Consider the following 19698-nt stretch of genomic DNA (forward strand, 5'->3'; position numbering starts at 1 on the left):
TAAGTGCTGATTCAAAACCCAAGGAAGGGGGTCAGACTGCTTGGTGGGAGGCCAAAGCGCCCCTTCAGGCAAGGAACACAGAGATACACGGGTAGATGACATGAATCTGGGAGGGGGGGGCCACCCAGCAATGGTGGTTGAGACTCTGGGGGACATCCGTGTGGGCGAAATCAGCTTGTAAGACTCTCTGTGTGGCCCTGTGTAATGAGACCCAGGGGAGGACAGAGACCAACCAGTCTCAGGCCACCGTGATACCATGTCTCGGCCGGCCCACTCCGAATGTTCCCTGTATCTCCAGCCACCTGTGCCTCTGCCTTTGCAGGGGGAGCATCTGCAGAGCCGTAAAGGTCCTGGAATGACTCTCACACTAACGTGGTATTTGAGAGCTTGCAAAGATCTAATGTACATCATCCAGGTAGGTACGACTCTCTCCACTTAACAGATAAAGAAACTGAGGCTCAGAGCGGTGAAGTGACTCGCCCAAGAGCTAATAAGAGGTTTGGTGATACCTGAACCCGGGCCTGTCTGACTGGAACTTCACCCTTCCCAGCATTCTATCTTCGGCACTAAAGGTGCACATGAGATGAAAGATATTACAGTCGATGCACACATCCGGCGCTCCAAACCCATGACATCTGCACACAATTGGTGTTGAATAATGCAGTCAATACTGCACAGCGAATGCACTTATCAGATGCCTGCTGGTGATGACAAATGTTACCGGCATGGGGAAGGGGTGTATCACAGGAACACGTCAACACCCGTCGGCCCATTTACATGAGCTGGATTATCAACCCAATTAGTTGTCATCCAGCAAGAAGCAGGGCTCTGGAAACAGATGGATTTGACAGGTAGGGAGTAGGGCTGGAAGAGTCAGGGAAGAATGGGGAACAAAGCTAGGAAAGGCAGCAGAGTAGAAATAGGGGTCGGGGGGGCGGGGTGCGGGATGCTGGGGAAGACGAGGCATGCCAGGGACCAGGCCAAGGTTTCCAAGCCAGTGACTCCCATTTCACTGAGGCCCCATTACTGGTCCAAGGAATCCCAGTGGTGATGGTGATGGCAACGGTGGTACCCAGCGTGCAGCCCCCCCTGGGGCTCCAATTGGGTGTCAAACCCCTCCTCTCTGTCTCACCCCTGAACTCACGCTGCCACCTCAGGGTTTGGTTACCTGTCTGCATCCCAGACACAAAGGGATTTAAAGCCAGACAGTCTGACCCTAAAGGTCCAATGACTTATCCACCATCATACTGCTTCACAGTGGATGGTTGGATGAATGGACGCTTAGGTGGTTGGACGGATGGATGGATGGATGGATCATGGACGGATGAATGGATACAAAATTAGGAGGATGGGGAGGTGAGAGGTGGTAAGATGTTGCAGTGACGGCTGTCCTGATCATTTAAAATCATATCCCACGAGGGATTAGGAGAAAATTAAATAAAGGTTCAGCATAGACCCCTAGGTCAGGGACCAACCACCATCCGCGAAGCCTAGAACTCATGCCATCCTCAGCGGAAGGGTCTGCAAGTATCTATGGGCCTTTGCTCCCTAAAGGTGAAGACCATCGATTAGCAAAGGACACAGGACAGTGTCCAGGATAGAGTCATGTACACCGGCCAGACCCCACAAAATTCCAACTGAATATGGATAAGGAATATTTCTTGAACACCTACTGTGTGCTGGGCACAGTCTTCTGCTGACCAGCTGGCCGGCTGGCTGGCTTCCTCCCTCTGGCCAGTTGCCGGCCTGGGCCTGGCCAGCCGACTCACAGAGCCCGTATCCGCTTACACAGCAGTTGGTGTTTCCCTCACTGTAAATGCCCTTGTCTCCCTGGATAGAGGGAGAGTGTGATGATGACAGGGGTGGTCAGAATGATTTAGTTTCATCTCTGAGGCGCCCTGCCTGGGGAATTCTCATTGTCATCAGTTGGTGACAGTTTATGGTTGTGGGTATTCGAACAGCTCGGCTATTTGTTTCGATAGGCCTCATATAAAATTATGAACCAAGCAGATGCGAGATGAGAGGGACAGCCTGATCTGTTTGGGGAAAGGTTACCTGGAAGCTGCTGACCCCGGCAGAGGAACACTAGCCACGAGTGGGTTCTCAAGGCATCTCAGGTGTTAATTATGGAGGCGACTCCCCTGCGGTCACCCCTCTTGAGTCCACAAGGAAAGTGCTCCTGAGTCTGCCTCCCTACTACCGTGGTTTGGGGGGAAATAGCTTATCCTCTCGAGATAATAAAAGCAATGTACCCTCGCTGTAAAATATTTAGAGAATTCAGGGAAGTGGGGGAAAAGGAAGTAAAACTCATCCGTTAACCCTCATAAGGAAAACAGCATTGATCTTTTCTTCCATCTTTTTATTTCTTCTTATATACGTTGACAATGGCTGAGATGATCATAATTAATGAGAATAAGTATATCTTAATATCTGGCAGGCATTGTTCTAAGTGCCTCACATGTATTAGCTCATTTAATCCTCCTAACAGCCCTCTGAGGTAGCACTCTCTGTCTGATTTGCAGATGAGGAAATTGAGGCACTGAGAGGCTAGCTTGTCTGAGGTCACAGCCACTAAGGGGCAGAGCTGGGTTCAAACCGTTCAGCGACGCCTTCTATCATGGGCCCACCTGACGGCCTCCTTTTGGCCTTGAGCATTATGACATCGGCGCTTTCCCCCGTCAGGGCACAAACTGCAGAAACGTCATTTGTAATGGTTGCTAAATATTCCAAGTAGAGGGACTACAGTTCACTTAGTCATTCTTCTATTTTGGAACTCTTTTTCCTGAATGTTCCTGAATGTTCTACGGCATCAGCAGCACCATGGTGAACGAACTTTCGCAGAAGAAAGCCGCTGCCTCCTCACCACAGCACGGGCTCACACGCACCCGCCCCATGGCCACCACACAAGGCTGGCCCCGAGTCCGCGCTAGGACCCGATAGAGGCGACTCCTAGCCCCCGATTCCCCACCCACCCACCCCCACTCCCCGCCCCAGCCCCCCAGACGGCAAGCCTGGGATCCCCGGAACTCCGAGGAGGCCACCCCACCCCACCCCTCGGACCAAATATATCACAAATACACCCACGCCTGCCAGACAGTGTGGGCTGTGCACCTGTTCCCCCGGCCACCTGGGGAACGCACCTCACCACAACCAGCCTTTCTTTCTTCCTTATAAAATGGCAAACCATCCCTGCTTACCTCGAATGACAAGTGCTCTGTGACGATCAGATGACAAAATTGCCATAAAAAGGCTTTTGAACCCCGGGAAAGAGCTCTGCATATGCAAGAGGTTGTTATTATTATAACATTAATGCAGCAACATCCCCTGAGGAGCTGCTACATGCCAGGCATTTGTGCGAAGCCCTGGGGAAACCGAGACCAGCCAGAGAGCCCCAGTGCCACCGGAGAGGGAAACACGGTCTGATGGAGGAAGACAGACCAGCAATGACACACAGTAGGACAAGCCATTGAACAAAGGGCAGCATGGGCCCTGCAGGAGCCTCAGCGAGGGACCTAATTCAGGTGGAGGAGACTCAGGGAAGGCTTCCTGGAAGAGGCGGCATCTCAGCTGAAACCTGGAGGACCAGCAGGATTTGGCTAGAACAAAGGGCTGGGAGACCGAGAGGACAGCATATGCAAAAGTGCAGAGGCATAAAAAAAGCATGATATTCTGAAAAGAAAGCATGACCAGGGCATAGCAGATTTATAGAGAAGTGGAAGGAGGGGAGGCTTGCAGTGTAGACACCCCCCCCCCCCCGGCTCTTTAACTGCCAAGGATCCCATAACTGGTTAGGGAATGGGGAGGGTGCTGCACACCCACTCCCCAGCAAGGCAACCTCACCAGGCACGCTTAAGAGCAGCAGCACCCACTTTGCAGCCTGAGAGCAGCACAGCATCATGGGAAGGGCCCCATGGGAATGGTGGCGGGGGGGGGGGGGCGAGGGGTGCTCCGTAGACCCACACAGGGCAGTCTTTAAAGGCCTCCCCACCAAGCCTTTGCCCACTCTTGCCCCTGTTTCCCCCAGCTTCCTCTCACCGGGGCTACCCCAAAGCTCAGACTCGATGGAGCCCCAGGAAGCTCAGGGAAAGAACCCATCAGGTTCTGGGTATCGCCTTTAGGTCTTTCCGGCGATCCTCTGAAGCCTGGATTCACGGTCCCATCTCACAGATGAGGGTCAGAGAAGTGGTGACGTAGGCCCAAGCCACTCGTGGACTGTGAGCTTGGGGTTCGGGGGAACGTAGGCATCGGAGAGGCTATGTTTGAATAGCTGGGCTGCAGCCTCCCCGTTGGCACGCTTGGACAAATTACCACTTCTTTAAATCCCAATTTCACACCTGTCCCTACAGTGACGATAGTGCCACTACCTCTGCGGGCTGCCGTGAGGCCTGGCTGAGATGTGTTCCTAAAGCATGTGGTGCGTAGATTGCACAGCAGCTGTGCTGGTTCCCTAACGCTGCGTCTGATGCTCCCACATGTCCCGCAGGCACCCACTAGGATCGGATTGAATTTGAAATCGTTCCGCATTCATCAGAGGAGTACGTAAGTCCAATCCCAGGCACCAGACACACTCTTGTGCTAAGTGACTTCCAGGTTTGGTCACTGTCCAAGATGCCAGTCCTTTCCAGCTCAGGCAGCACTCCAGGGAGACCCATGGCCCTCAGAACATCTCAGAAAAGTCCCGGGGTCCCTTTCTGAAGGTGGTAGGAACCTAGTGAGGCTCCGGTGGCCCAGAGAAACCACCCGGGGGCTTTGCTGCGGCCTCAGCTGGAAAGCAAAAGGGTGAAGGTCCTGCTGTGTGTCTCCAAACGAGACCCTCAACCTTTCGGGGCCCCCACGTCTTCACAGTTGCAGGAGGCTCGGGTGCCGCGAAGACCATGGAGGGTTTATATGCTTCCTTCTCAACAAATATTTTGACGCTGTTCTAGATGCCGGCAAGACAGCAGAAAACAAGACACTGCCCTCAGGAGGCTTCCACCCTCTCTTATCCTGCTTCCCTGTGAAACGGAGATGATGACAGTCCCCACTTCACGGAGTTGTTGCGAGGATTAGATAAATTCATATCTGTGGGGCGCCTGAGTGGCTCAGTCGGTTGAGCATCCGACTTCAGGTCATGATCTCACGGTAACGTGGGCTCGAGCCCCACTTGTGCTGACAGCTCAGAGCCTGGAGCCTGCTTTGGATGCTGTGTCTCCCTCTCTCTCTCTCCCCTTCCCCTACTCACGCTCTGTCTCTGTCTCTGTCTCTGCCTCGCTCTCTCTCAAACATAAACATCTTTAAAAAATAAAATAAGTTCATATATGTAAAGAGCTTAGTATGGGGCCTGGCGCTTGCCAAGTGCCCCACAAACACTCAGGATTATTAGTAGCAGTGGCACCTGTCACCGGGTCAGAAGGATTAGATGAGATAGTATAAGTAAAGCACTTAGGGTGAGGCTGGCCTTGTGGCAAGTGTGAAAATACAAGCTATTTCCTCAAATGGAAGCCAATATCACCAGCCCATGCCACGGAGGAGGGAACGGAAGCAGGAGGAGCTCAGTGGCTTGCCCACAGTTTTATTCTGGTTAGCAGAAAGGGGTCTTAAACACACGCCAATTCGGGATTTCTCGACCCCAGCACACTTGGGGCTGGGGAGTTCTGTGTCGTGGGGGCTGGCCTGTGCCTTGGAGGATGTTCACCAGCATCCCTGGCCCCCACCCAGCAGATGCCAGTAGCGCTACGCTCCCCGCTCCCCGCTGCGTTTTGACAACCAGAAACGTCTCCAGACACAGCCAAATGTCGCCTGGAAGGCAGAGTTGCCCCCGTTGAGAAGCTTTTCTAAATCAACCCTTGGGCTCATTCAAGGACTTTCAGGATCTGACCCAAAGCCCCCTCCTCCAACCCTGGCACCACCAGAAATGCCTCGCTCCACCAATACCCAGAGGACCTTTCTCAAGCAGATCCCCAGCTTGCCGGTCCCCGTCCTGCTGCGTCTTCCCTACACCAAGACTGCCTTTTCCGTCCCCAGCCCCATCTCCCAGGCCCTGCCAAAGCCCACCTGCTCCCTGAATGGCCCCTCCCCAGCCCAGAACTCACTATTTCCTGCCCAGCTCTCTGCCTGGAACTATAACTAGTCATGACCGCGTCTGGCCCTGCCTGCTTCCTGGCCCCGCCCCCCACCCTCAACTCCAGACAGAAGCACCTTGAGGGCAGGGGGGGCTGTGCCTTACTCATCCATGTGTCCCCAGCACCCAGCCCCGGGCCAGGCCCACCAGGCTGGCTCACTGCTCTGTGTACATGGTGTGTCACAGATGTGACTGGTGCCCAAACAAACTCCTGGGGCTGGTAAAAGGACTTCAGCCTAGGGAGACAACGTGGCATCCCACTTAGGAGTCAGTAAGCTTCTGAGGACTGACTGAGCACAGGTTACTCCAACCCTCGAGGCGTCGCTTTCTTCATATGTGAAATGGGGATAATTTACAGTGACCCTGATTGATAGGATCGCGGTGAGAACTCAGGGCTCCTGACTCCTCGTCCAGTGCTCTCTTTGGTTCCAGGACAAGGATTCCCAGGGGAAGGTGGGAGAAGGTGGGAAGCCCCTGCCCTGAGCTCCCGTGGGGGCCTGACATTGGAACTTCTTGGATATGGAAGACAGGGCCCCGGCTGCAAACCAGGATGTGAAAAAGCCACAAGGATCAGGAGGGCGGAGGCAGGCGGGAGGCCGCTGGGGAGGCCGCCAGGCACAGTAAATAATTCACACAGATGAACTGGAGATAAGAGCGGCTTCGCGGGGGATTGAGTTCAGGTCAGAGGAGGCGCAGACGGCTGCAGGGGACCTGTGGTCTCCCCGGCTGAGAGGGGAGCACCAATGTGGCTCCGTCTGCCGGGAGGGGGGGGGGGGAACGGAAAACGCGGCCCCAGGTGCCAGCTCGGGCCACTCCCTGCCACCGGCTGGGGCTCCCCGGAACTGCCCCACGGGGCACCCAGCCCCCGCCTGCGGCCTCCGCGGGCCGTCCCCATGGCAACCGCTGGCCTGGTCCAGGGTTCACGGCCAACCGGATCCTCAGCCTCCCCTCCCCCACGGGAGCATGGGCGGTTGGGGCTGTGCCCTGGGCTGGGCCACAGAGGGCTGCAAGTAGCCTAGTCCGACCCCCTTCTCATTCTGAAGGAGGCGAAACCAGGGACTCTGAGGATCAGCGTCCACCTGTCGCCTGGAGGTTTCAGTCGCAGCTTCAAGACTTTCCAGCTGGGCTACCACAGGCAGAAGATTCCCGGCTCTGTGCCTCGGTTTCCCTTAGCTGTAAAATGGGGATAATAGTAACTACCTCCCTGGGTTGTGAAAATTAAGCGATATAAATGCAAAGAGTGTAGAACAGTTACCGGTGAGCGCCTCATAAATAGTATTTCCACATTGGGAAATGGAGCCCCAGAGGGGCAAAATACCTGTGAACCGTCAGGGGTCAGGGTCACACATGCCAGCACGGTATTGGCACATTCAGGATTGGAATGAAATTGTCAGTCCTTTCTAAGACACCTACCACCGATGCTGGCAGCATACTTTTGGGGTTCCCCAAGAGTTTCCTAAGTTTCCTGTGGGACCACCCCCCCTTTCCCAACATCCTGAAGCTACACTATTATCAAAGGGTTGTTGGCCAGAGAGTGAGGTCCCAGAAGGCGACAGGAAGCCTCATGTTGGCCAGCTCTGTCTCCCCCGTGCCAAGCACGGTACCCATTCCACCCCACCCCCATCCCTAGCAGAGGAGTCCTTAAACGAATGCAGATTTAGTTCATTAATTAGTTCATTTCCACTGCCCAAACACCCTCCCAGACCAAGCCCCTTATGACCTTAGCCATTCAGCTCTCTGCCTTATGGAACACCCCTTGCCCTGACAACTTCCTGCCATCCCTGTCTGTCCCCCATCTGCCCAGCCCCCATTGCCACTCTGTTAGGATTTCCCATGGCACACTTCCCAGATCCTTCTCCTCCCTTCAGCCCGTCCTCCCCGACCTCCCTTTCCCTCTGGTGACCCTTTGTCCTCAAACAGCTGTTTCTGGGTCAAGGACCTTCCTCCAGGCCCCTGGGTGTGCACAGCCCCGGGTTAAGGACAAACCCTCCAATGTGAGAGGTAACAAGAAAAACCAAATCCTCCTCACAGAATGGTGGGGTGGGGGGTAGGGGGGGGACCGAGGTGGGGCTATCTCTCTGGGACTTTGGGTTCTGCTGAAGAACAGGCTGGGGCCCATAGACACAGTCTCTCTGTCCCTAGGGGCCACCCCACAAGCTCCAGCCCAGCTGCCAGGTTTCCCCGGATACAGCCCGGTCCTTGGATTTATTTTTGCATATGGTTTGAGAGAATCTCTGTTGCTGGAATAATGACAACATTTTTTTCCCCTTCTGCTTCCCTCCAATAGGCAGATTCTATAAACCAGAGCAGCTGCCTGAGGCTTCCAAGAGAAAATTCTGCACAGTTTCTAACCAGGGTGACAGTTCCCCTCCACAGGAAGTTGCTTTTATTAAGATTGTTGGGTTTTTTTTTTTTTTTTTAAATCTGTTTTTTTGGTAAGGCTCCATCTATCGGTCATCAGGCAGCACCTTGGGCCTTATGGGCATTTTTGTTTTTCCCCGGTTTGCCTGGAATCCATGATTACATCTAAACCACAGTGCGCTTGCCCAACACAGGGGCAACGTTGAATGGCTGAAAAGTGGGTCATTCACATGACCTGGGCAGAAGGATCCCAAGTAATTTATGGAGATACTCCCATACCAAATTACTCCCCACACCTTGAGTGGGCTACACATGATGATTTCCTCCCAGAGAGGACAGTATGGAAAGGAGGTGGTAGAGTAACTTTGCAGTGGAGAAACCTAACAAATGCCAGCGCAGTCAAGTGATCAAGGTCAATATCAACGGTGATTAAGTCATGTTGATAGCATGTACTCTTAATATGATGTGATGAGAAGGGCACTTTATCTCCAAGCTCTTCCTCCCCAACCCCATAACCCCAGCTGAACCATGAGAAAAACATCCGACAAAACCCCCAGTTGAGGGGCAGTCTACAAAATACCTAACCAGTACTCTATCAAAAACAAGGAGAGTCTGAGAAATTATCACGGAGTTTAAGGGGACACGAAGACTAAATGTAATGTCCTGGATGGGGTCCTGCAAAACAAAAGGGATGTTAGGTACACAGTCAATGAAATCTGAATGAATTATGGAGTTTAATTAATAGTAAAATACCAGTGTTGGTTCCTTAGCTTCCAGAAATGTAGCACAGTAATGTCAGATATTAACAATAGGAGAAAGTGGGTCAGGGGTATTGACAACTCTGTGCTATGTTCACCACTTTTCTGTGAATCTAAAACTATTCTCAAGTAAAAGTTTATTTTTTAGGGGCACCTCGGTGGCTCAGTCGGTTAAGCAACCGACTTTGGCTCAGGTCATGATCTCACAGTTCATGAGTTTGAGCCCCGCGTCAGGCTCTGTGCTGACAGTTCAGAGCCTGGAGCCTGCTTCCGATTCTGTGTCTCCCTCTCTCTCTCTCTCTCTGCTCCTCCCCTGCTCACATGCTGTCTCTCTCTCAAAAATAAATAAAGATTAAAAAAATTTTTTTTAAAGTTTATTTTTTTAAAAAGTGGGCCCCATGTTTGGGTTTCAGGCAACCCCCAAGACCCAGTTCTCCTTGGCTCCCTCTTTTTGCCTGTACAAAGGGTCTGAGCTGCTGACTTTGATGGTACCCCGGCCCAACCTCATTTCCTTGGAGCTGTCATTTTCAAGCCCAAGGATAACTCCCATTTCCTCACTATTGTATTCTCAGTGTCCGGTCCACAGCGGGTGCCAGTGCATATTTGTCAAATGAATGAAACTTGAGGACTCATCGGAGGAGAAGATCCAAGCAGAGAGCCATGTTCTTCCCTTCCCAGGGCAAGAAGTCAGCACCTGCTAGCTCCCATCCCGAGAATGGCTTCAGGCAATCTGGTTAGAAGTGGGTAAGAGACTTCTCTTAACACGGCCTTTGGAGAACAAGCATTCAGATTTACTTACGATTGCACTTATTGGGGCTTTTGAGGAGCTGACAGATAATAGGCAGGCAGACTCTTCCAAACTGCTCCCCATCCCGCCACTCCCCAACCCCACAGTGGTGCCTCCACTGCCCCCTCGGTACCCCCAAAGGGCACTTCTACAAAGACACTTCAGGCAACAAGATCTGTTTGCTAGGTTTTGAAAGTCCGTTACCTGGCACACAGTAGGCACTTCATATGCATTCGTATTGACGACTACCATTTATTATGCACCAGGCTCTATGTGGGGGAGAGGGAGGGGTTCCCATTTAATCCTCTGTTGGTAGGCATTACCATCACCCCCATTTCACAGAAAAGCTTGACAAACTGGCCCCACATGACAACTAGGAAGTATAGGGGAGAGGTTTCAAATCCAAGCCAGGCAAGACCCAAATCCTTGCCCTTTGCTCCAACACCAGCCACCTTAATTAATACCTTCCCCTTCCACTTGGCCCAGGATCTGCTCCCTGCTGTCCGAAGAGGCCCCCGTGCTCATTCCTTCATCTGTGGCCTCCAGACGGCAGCAGTGTTCGAGTCTCTTTTTTTTTAAAACTCAATTTGCCAATTTCCCCCTTAGAGGTACTTTTTGGTATTCCTCTGGGCCCTCAGCCTGGACTGGCCACGGAAGCAGAATCCAGGGAGATGGACACTTATTACAAGCATTCAATTAGTGAAGTTTGAATAATGCAGTCCTGGCTGCTGGATTGATGCGTGGAGGCTTAGAGACACCTTCCCCACCTTGGACTTACAACGGCCTTTTCCGTATTTATTGCCACCTAACCGGATACTTCAAACATATTCTGCACTTGGTATAATTTGATAGCTGCCCAGTCCCCAAAGTGCCTTCTCAACAAATGTTTACCCCCATGTTAGAGTATATTTAAAAGATTTATATTCCCTTTTACTGAATGGAGTCCTCGGGAAAGACAGACTCTGTCTTCCCCGGGCAGAAGATCCTGCCTTGGCTGACGGGGTGGCCTCCAGCAAGAACATTTTAATACATCACTTATTACAATGGACCCAGAGCCTTGGCCGAGGACTCCCGGGCTCCCCCCACCCCTTCCCAGAAGAGGGCAGCTCCAGGCCTTTGCTGACACATCCAAGCCCTGCCTCCCTTCTGACCCCTTCCGCAGTCGTCTGTTGTGCAGAATAGCAGAGAACAGAACCTCAAAACAGTGAACCAACACAAGGATCCTTAAGGCTGAAGGACCACGGCTGCAGCTGGGACGGAGCCTGGGTCTGGGGCCAGACCATTGTGCATCCCCGTCCCGGAGTGTATGGGCTCTGGGTTCTACTCCTGCCTAGCCTACTTACTAGCTGAGTGACCCTGTGCAAGGTAGTGAACATCTCTGAGCCCCCTTTTCTCCTGTACAGTCAAGGTGAGATTAACACCTGCTTCCTAGGGCTATTGTGAGCCTGGCATGCAGTAAAAGCTCAATGAATGTTAGTTGTTCTGTGGTCCTTTTAGCCCCTCTGGGCCATCGATTTCTTCACCTACCAGAGAGTTCATCGCTGTGGGTTTCCAGGGTTTCTGGGCTGATTCCGTGACAGAATAGAAGGGAAGCAATGTAATTGCCCAGTGCTTTGATCAGGGAAGCAGCAGTTACTCCTGGTATGGACAGAGACGTGCCTTCGGGATGAATCTTTTCATAGGGCCCCTGCCCCTCCTGGCAGATGGAGGCCGAACGGAAAAAGTGGGCCCTGCCCCTAACTCCTGGTGCGGCGCCACTCGACCTTCTGATGGGAAAAGCACAGGGGAAAAGAGGGGCGGGCTCTGTGGTACCTAAAGGCCCATCAGCTCCAAAACGCTGGGACTCTCCGGGGTTGGCAACAGGGAGAGCCACGTTCAGGACCAGGGTTGTGGGCCTGGGAAAATCAAGCTAGCGCCCCTGATCATCCTGCTGGTGCCACCAGCCCCGGCTCGCCCACTGTTCCTACCAGTGACTGATGGGCTGTCCAGCTCTGTTGGGCCCTCCTGAGGCTCAAGGCCCACACTGCCTGGGAAGGGGGATGAGACCTCACTCCCTCCCCCACAGGCCCTCCAGAGCCCCCCTTTCCCCCCACCGCCACCACCCTGGGGCCTGTCTTACCTGATGTCTGAGTCACAATCAGGCTCCTGTCACTGTGAGCTGTGTTGTGACTCCCTGGCTGACAGTTTTACAACAAACACATTAAAAGCTCCCGGCACTGAGGCTCCTGGATGCAGAACAGCCCAGGAGAAAAACCTCTCCAGGCCTTTCTTCAGCCAAAATCCTTCTCCCAACCCTTCCTCCCACATGGCCCCGCTCTACCACCATTAACTGCTCCAGAGCCCGACAAGGGATTGAGATTTTTTTTTTCATCATGAGCTTTTTCTCAAGTGGTGACTCGGGGAGACCTACCAGGCTGTGGGCCTCTGAAGTTGGGGCTCATCCCTCATATGGTGACCTGTGAACTCTGCAGTGAAGTCAAAGGTATGTAGTCCCTCCTCAACCCAGCTTCTGAGGACAAGTGGCCCTCTGGTGAAGCATTATATGGGCACACAGTGGCCCGACCCGGAGTGCTACCAACGTCCCTCCCACAACCTTATGAGGCAGGCCCTGCATTATCCCCACCCCACAGACTTGGAAACTGAGGCTTCAGGAAGCGAGGAGACTTGCTCAAGTCCATACAGCTGGGAAGTGAAGGAATTGGGATTTTAATCCAAGCCCGCCAGCCTCTCAACATTGCTTTTAAACAAGACTGACGGCCTCCCAACTCACGGGACCTCGTTCTCTGCACACCCCACAAGGGATGGCAGAAACCTCAGGAAGCAGGGAGACCAATGCAAATCCAAATGGAATAAGCTCTCCCTTGGGCAACGGCCCTGCCAGTGCACTGTCTTTCCTGCCATCTGCGCCCAACCCACACTGTCCTCCACACCGCCTCGCCGACCAAAGCTACCCTTCCCTCCTTGTCTGCAGCCGGCAGACAGAAAGCAAATCTCCCCCACCCCTCCCGACCAAAGCAGAGACAAGAGAGGAGTGAGACACAGGAACAGTTCTTTTATTGTACATTGGAGAAATCGCCCTGTCCAGAATATCGAGTTAAGAAAAGAGGGAACAGGGCAGGGAAGAAACCTCTTGAGGTCCAAAGTTGCAAACAAAAAGTGGTAAAAGATTTCCTCACGCAAGAGGCGTTTTTGCAAATACCATGCAAAACAGGCAGCTGGTGTGCCTTAAGAGAACCCCTATAAATAACAGAAAAGACTCTCCAAGCATTCCTTAACGTGGACTCAGAGCACAGGGAAAAAGAAAGAAACCAAAATGCCTTTTGGCATTTCAAGATATTTGGCACTCTTGTGATTACATTTTTTTTACAGCCCATCGAAGAGAATAAACTGACACAATATTAGAGAGAAAAAAACAGGCTGCTCACACAACAGACTGCAGGAAGAGGTTAGAAAAAGCTCAAGCATTTTTTTTTCTTTGTTTTTGTGTGTTTTTTTTTTCCTGACATATAAAATGTGTCCATTTGCATTAACTTGGGCAAATAGCTTGCAGCAACAGAGAAACACAAGCTTTACAAGTCATTTTAAAGTAAGACAAGGATTCAGTCTAGGTATCATTCCTTAGAAAAGTTCTCTTCTTGTTTTAAACACATTCCTGGTAACTTCAAAAGATGACCAAAAATAAAACAATATCTATAGAGATCATTTGCTGATTTTTTTTCTTGTACATCCAAGGAGAACAACATAAAAAAAGAAAACTGGACAGCATTTCACATCCAAGTGCACAGAACCATTTTTGCAAGATTAAATAATGTAAACATTGGGAACAGCCAAATCAGCGAACAATGCCAACATTCAAAACACCCGGTGTTGCCGCTTCATTATTTAAGTGGCTCAAAATCCAGATCTATAATTGTGCAATATTCACTGTATATAAAAAGAAATAGATATTACTTTTGACAAGTAGCTGCAACTGAGACGTCTTTTTTATTTCTTTATATGTGTGTATAGAGTGATTTTTAAATTTTAAATTTTTTTTTTTTTAATTTTTGTTTTTGCTGAGGAGCCCAGAGCCTTCTCCTCCTCCTTCTCCCGCCTCATCTGTCTCCCGGCCTGACGCGAGATACAGGTTGTTGATTTCATCGTGGGTAGCAAGCTAGTAATAAATTTCAAAGTGCTTTCTCTTTTCATGCGTTTTGCCAATGACTGTTACCGCCGTTCTTATTCTCTCCCTTTAACTCATTGTCTTTGGGGGGGGGGGGTTAGACACCAGGAGGTGCCTTGTCTGTCATATTTTTCAGCACGTCATCAATCCTATCATCTTCAATAACAACTGCAAAAAAAGGGGAGAAAAGGAGACGTGAGCGCGCTTGGGCCTCGCGGGGGGCGGGGGTGGGGGGCGGGGGTGGTCTCCGACGTTTCCCATGGCTCCTGGGGACGGGGAAATGCGGGAGGGCGAAGGAGGGGGCGCTCCTCCAGCGCTAACACAGCCCCATCCTCCTCGGCCTGGGCCCGGGGACCCTGTGCTGCTTCCCTCCGAACCACTCCCCCCAGCCGCTCGCTGCTGCGTCCCGGCAGCGTTCTGAGAAAAGGCAGCAGAGAGGGCGCAAATCCCGCAGGCCGGGCCGCGGCCGAAACGCGCTCTGGCCGCGCGTCCTCACCCCACCTCACCTCACCTCTCCCCGGGCGCGTTTATTTAGAAAAAAAAGGCTCCGGGGCTGGAGAGGGTGGGGAGGAGGAGCCCAGGTCTCCGGCTCAAGGACCCTCGGGAGTGCCCCGAGCGCGGCGCGGGCGGCCAAGGTTCTGGGTGCGGGGTGCAAGGGAGGACTCCGGGGACCACAGCGCGCGGCGGGTCAGGGGTCTGGCCTCGCCAGGGCGGGCGGCCCCTCCTGCGCGCCCCCTCCGCGGAGGTCGGAGCCTCCCCGCGAGGCCGGCCTCCCGCCGGCCCCGCCGCCTCGCTCACCATCTCTACCTAGCCTCGCCTTCCTCAGTCCCACCATCAGTCTCTCGGCGTGGCCGTCACCTGTCGGGGTCTCTGAGTGTCTCTCCATCTGGGGTGTCGGTCGCCCTCATTGTTTCAGCTGCTTTCCTGTCCTCCCCAGACTGGCGTCCCCTGCTCGCGCGCGGTCTCTCCCGCTCTGGCTCCCTCTCCGGAGCTTTGTCTCGGTCTCTGCCCCTCTCGGTCTCCCCCCCCCCAAGCCACCACCCGCCTCCCCCCCCCCATCTCTGCGTCTCAGTCTCTCCCGGCAGCTGTCGGTCCCCCTCCTCGTCCCCGCGCCTCCGGAGCTCCTCTCCCAGCCTCTCTGCGTCCCAGTCCCCCCGGGGCTTTTCCAGCTCCCGCGCCGAGCGCCCGGGCTCAGCCACCCCTCCCCCCCTGCTAAGTAACAATGAGAAGCCCGGGCGCTCCGAAAGCCCCTCGCCTTCCCCGGCGGGAGTGGGGTCCCGCCCCGCAGTTCTCCACGCCGTCCCTTGGGGAGCCCTGGGACCCCCCGCCCCGGGTTGCAGAGCGAGTGCAGCTGCGACTACACTGCGCAAAAGGGGAGGGGGTGGAAATCGCAAAGCAAACTTTGGCGCGGGTGGGGACCCGGGAATAACCTTCCAGCCCCCGCGGCCGCTAGAAGCCGCCACGCCCCCTAGGTGACCCCAGCGGGAATCGGGCTGAGGGGGAGGGGTTTCCGCGGCCAGCCGGTGCCCGACCTGCAGTGCGGGATCCCCCCCAGTTCCGCGCGACGGGATTCCATTCGGTCGGAACCGGCTCCCAGGTGCGGAAGAGCCCCCACAAACCTCGGCCAGGCCTCGGCGCCCGAGAAAGGGGGCGTCCGGGGCGGGGGCAGCGAACTCACCCCGCTTGCTCCGGCCGATCTGGCCCAGCTTGGGCGGCCGCTTGTTCTGCCCGGCGCCAAAGAAGTTGTTGGTGTCCTGCAGGCGGCAGGAGAAGATCTGGCCCACGTCGCCGCCGTCGCCGTAGGGGTTCAGCTTCTCGTCGCCGTAGGGCAGCACCTCCGACATGGTCGCGTCCGGGGGCTCCGCGGCGGCGCCTCCTCCGCCCGCGTCCCCGCCCGCGGCGGACAGGGTCAGCGGCGCTGGGGCCGGGGGCGGCCGGCCGGGGACGGCCCGCGGGCTGCGGCGGCGGCGGCGGCGGCGGTGGCGCCGGCGAGCGGCCGGGGGGCACCGCTGGGCGAGAGCGCGCCGCCCGCCCGAGCGACCCGGCGAGCGCCCGGCGCTGCGCTGCGCTCCGGCTCGGCGCGCGAGTGGCTGCTGCTCCGGCAAAGGCGAGCAGGACTCACATCCTCGGCGCGCTCGGGCGCTGGGCGGGGGCCGGGCGGGGCCGCGAGCCGGAGGGGAGGGTGTCCCGGCGAGCCCGCGGGGCGCGGGGCCGAGGAGGGCGCACCCCGGGGAGCCGGGCGGGCCGGTCCTGCGGCGAGTGCGGGCGGCGGCGGCGGCGCGGCTTCGGGGAGGCTGACTGGGGAGCCGCGAGCGGCGGGGCGGCGAGGGGCGGAGGGGGAGGGGAGCGAGGGAGGAGGGAGGGCACGGGGGTGGAGGGGAGAGGATGCCCGGAGGGAGGGAGGGGAGAGAGAAACCGGGAGGGAGACGGCGAGAAAAACAGAGAAGAGAGAGGGAGGCCGGGGGACCGGGAGGGAGAGACGGAGGGGAGCGGACGAGGGGAGGGAGAGAGGGAGAGAAGAAAGGGGAGGCGGCGATGGGTCCGGCTCGCAGCGGCCGAGGGAGGAGCGGAGAGGAGAGGGGACCGGGCCGGCGGGGAGAGAAAGAGGGTCGGAGAGGGAAGGCGGAGAGTGGGAGCGCGCGGAGGAGGCGGCTGGGACGCAGGAGCCAGCCCGCGAGCGAGCTGCGAGCGAGAAATGCCGGCCGCGGCGCGGAGGCGAGGCGCGGGGAGGAGGGCGGGAGGAGGGCGGGGACGAGGGGACCCGGGGCCGCGAGGAGAGATCCCTGGAAGCCGCGCGACGTCACGGGGCCGCGCGGGCCGGCCCGGGCCGCGGCTCGCTTCCTGCCCCCGCCCCCGGCCCCCGCCGGCCCGCCCGCGCCCTGGGGCCCCCCGCGAGCCCCGCCCCGGCCCGGCGGCCTCCGGGCGCCTCCTCTCCCCCCCCCCGCGCCCCTCCCGCGGGGTGTTTACCCGGCCCCGAGCGGGTGCGCGCCGGACCCGCCGCCCGCTCGGCCTCCCGAGGGGTGGGGGGCGGGGGTTCGGCGACGGGAGGGGGAGCGGACCCGAGACCTCACGCCCGGAAGGACTGACGGACGCCCGTCTCCCCGGAGGCCGGACGCTGGGGCGAAAGGGCGCAGGGCGCCAGGGCGACCCGAGGACGCCACCCCCCGCCCCCCCGCCGCCGGCCTCAAACCAGGGAGCCCCCTCCCCCCACCACGTTTGCGCCCCGCTTCACACGCTCCGGGCGCGGCGCTTTGGGTCTCTCACCCTGCCTCCCTCTCCCTCCCATCCCTCCCACCCCCGATCGTCCTGGAAGGCCCTGCTCCCGGGCCGCGGCTCAGGACTCGGGCTCCCGCGGGGCCTGGGGGTGGAGGCGGAGGGGGGAGGGGGAAGGGAGGGGGCAGCCCCGCCTCCCGGAGGAGAGTGGAGCGCCTCATTATGCTGGGCTCGCCCGGGATGCCGGGCTCTCGGCGTCCGCTGCCTCCTCCGGGGACGCCCAGGGCCTTGCAGCCCTCTGCCTGGGGGGACCTCCCTGCCAGCAACAGCCTTGAGCCCCGGGGAGAGACTGGCTTCTGGGCCGAGGAGCGGGCTCCCGGGACCCGTCCCGAGAGGGAGACTGGGGCAGCCCCAGAGGACTGGGAGGCGCAGCTGCCAAGCAGATGGTAACTCCGAGGGGGCAAGGTGCATGAGGAGGGCTCGTTATCCTCGCCCAGAGCCAACAGCACCTGCTCTCCCCCTGGAGACCGCCTTCACTCAGCAGAGCCGGCCTGCCCGCCCAGAGGGGCAACCATCTCAAGGTCGTGCAACCTGCTGAAGGCAGGGCTAGGGAACGCATCTAGGTTCTCCTCCCACCCCTGCCGTGAGGTCTCAACTGGCTCAACTTGCTTCCCTGCACCTGGTCCCATCCTTAGTGCAAGAGCACCCTCAGGTACACTCTCCCCTTAATTCTAGAACTCTGGGTGGGGGACAGGTTGGAGGGAAAGGGGTGCGCTTTTTTTTAGCGACACAACATGTGATAGAAAGACTACCTGAGGGGAGCTAGCCCAGCCCCCCTCCTCCAACGGTGCAGAAGGGCCCCAGAGGCAGGCACCTTGCAGAGAGGGGAGGAAGCGGGCTGAGCGATGGGAAAGAGACAGTGGGGCAGATCGAATGGTGTGGAGTGAGATTCAGGCCTGGGTTTGAATCCCAGTCCCGTCATTTGCTAGCTGTGTGACTTTGGACAAGCCACCTCCTCTCTCTGAACTTCCATAATCTCCGCTGTAAAATGGGGCGCGCGGCTGGCCAGCTGCCTTTGTGCCTCAAGGACTGTCAGGAAGACAAAATGAAATCGGGCTCCTGGTGCTTCCTGAGTGAGAAAGAACACCACTACTGCATTCATTCCCGCTTCCGAGCTGTCAGAGCTGGGAGGATCCTTAGGGATGATGTAGTTCAACCCCCTCATTTACAGAGGGGGAAACTGAAACTGGCTCAGGGGCTTGTCCCCAAATCCCACGGCTTGTCAGCTTTCCCTTTGCTTCCCTCCACAGTCCCCAGGCTCCATTCATGAAGGCTTTACACAGTGTCCCCTTTGAGGTTAGCACCAGGCCAATTGCTGGAAGAGAAAACAAAAGCATAACAAGCAGGATGATTAGGTTACGACAAGAAGCTCTTACCGTTTACACCCTGCTTTCTATTTTTCCCCCAAAGCATTTCACATCCATTACTGACCTTGCTTCTCGAAATAAATACCTTCTGAGGTAGAAAGAAGAGCCCGCTGCATCCCTGTCTAACTGATGTTTCCAGAAAGAGGTAAGTGACTTGCCAAGGTCGCAGACTAGTGATGGAGCCAGGAGAAGCCACTCTTCCAGCTGTGGTTCCAGGTCCTCGAAGGGATACTCCGCGGTGCTAGCATGCAGGGCTGGGACTACTCTGCTCTTCTCGCACTCACCTGCTTCCTTTCTTGCTGCTGTGTTCCGAAGCAGTTTACACACTGAGCACCTGCCACAGTGCCCCCCGCCCCCAGTCAGAGGTAAGCAGAACAGCACAGGGAGGGCAGATGAATCCCTGCACACCCGGCAAGTGAGAGTAAGAAGATAAGCCGGCTTTTATACCCCATCTGTTTTTATGTTTTCCTTGCCTTGTTCCAAATAAGGTTAAAGGTGGCCGCATTGCACCTTCCCAATTCAGTACCCACCCCCTTCCTGAACTACACACTCCGCCCCCCTCACCCCCGCCCCACACACCCCAGGCACGAGGCACTTGACAGTTATAAAAGCATTTCCATGACTATTAACCTTCTTAGAGCCTCCCCTTGGCCTTTAGAAGCTGCAGGACTGGGACAGACCAGCCCATTTTGCTGATAAGGGACCTGAAGGTTGACCCGAGTCTCCAAATCCACACTGCGTGGACATTCTCCACCTCTACCCTTTCCCAACTGTCTCCCTTACAAAGTCCACACTCGATCCTCTCTGTTGTCCAGCCTTCTTCAGAGGGGCATCTCTTTATCCCAAAGCAGTAGACCGGGATACAGACATGTCCTGGGATTCCATTTCCC

At 56.1% G+C, this 19698-nt stretch overlaps 1 protein-coding gene across 1 annotated transcript; it reads right to left on the reverse strand.

Moving 5' to 3' along the window:
- Positions 1-13038: 13038 nt before the first annotated feature.
- Positions 13039-16074, reverse strand: CAMK2N1 (calcium/calmodulin dependent protein kinase II inhibitor 1). Its single transcript, XM_030326809.1, has 2 exons — positions 15847-16074; positions 13039-14336 (listed from the first exon to the last, which is right to left on the reverse strand). Exons 1-2 carry the CDS (start codon positions 16010-16012, stop codon positions 14266-14268), a joined length of 237 nt encoding a protein of 78 aa, XP_030182669.1. The 5' UTR covers positions 16013-16074; the 3' UTR covers positions 13039-14265.
- Positions 16075-19698: the final 3624 nt, after the last annotated feature.

This window comes from Lynx canadensis, chromosome C1 (assembly GCF_007474595.2).
Source record: "Lynx canadensis isolate LIC74 chromosome C1, mLynCan4.pri.v2, whole genome shotgun sequence".
Taxonomy (NCBI): Eukaryota; Metazoa; Chordata; class Mammalia; order Carnivora; family Felidae; genus Lynx; species Lynx canadensis.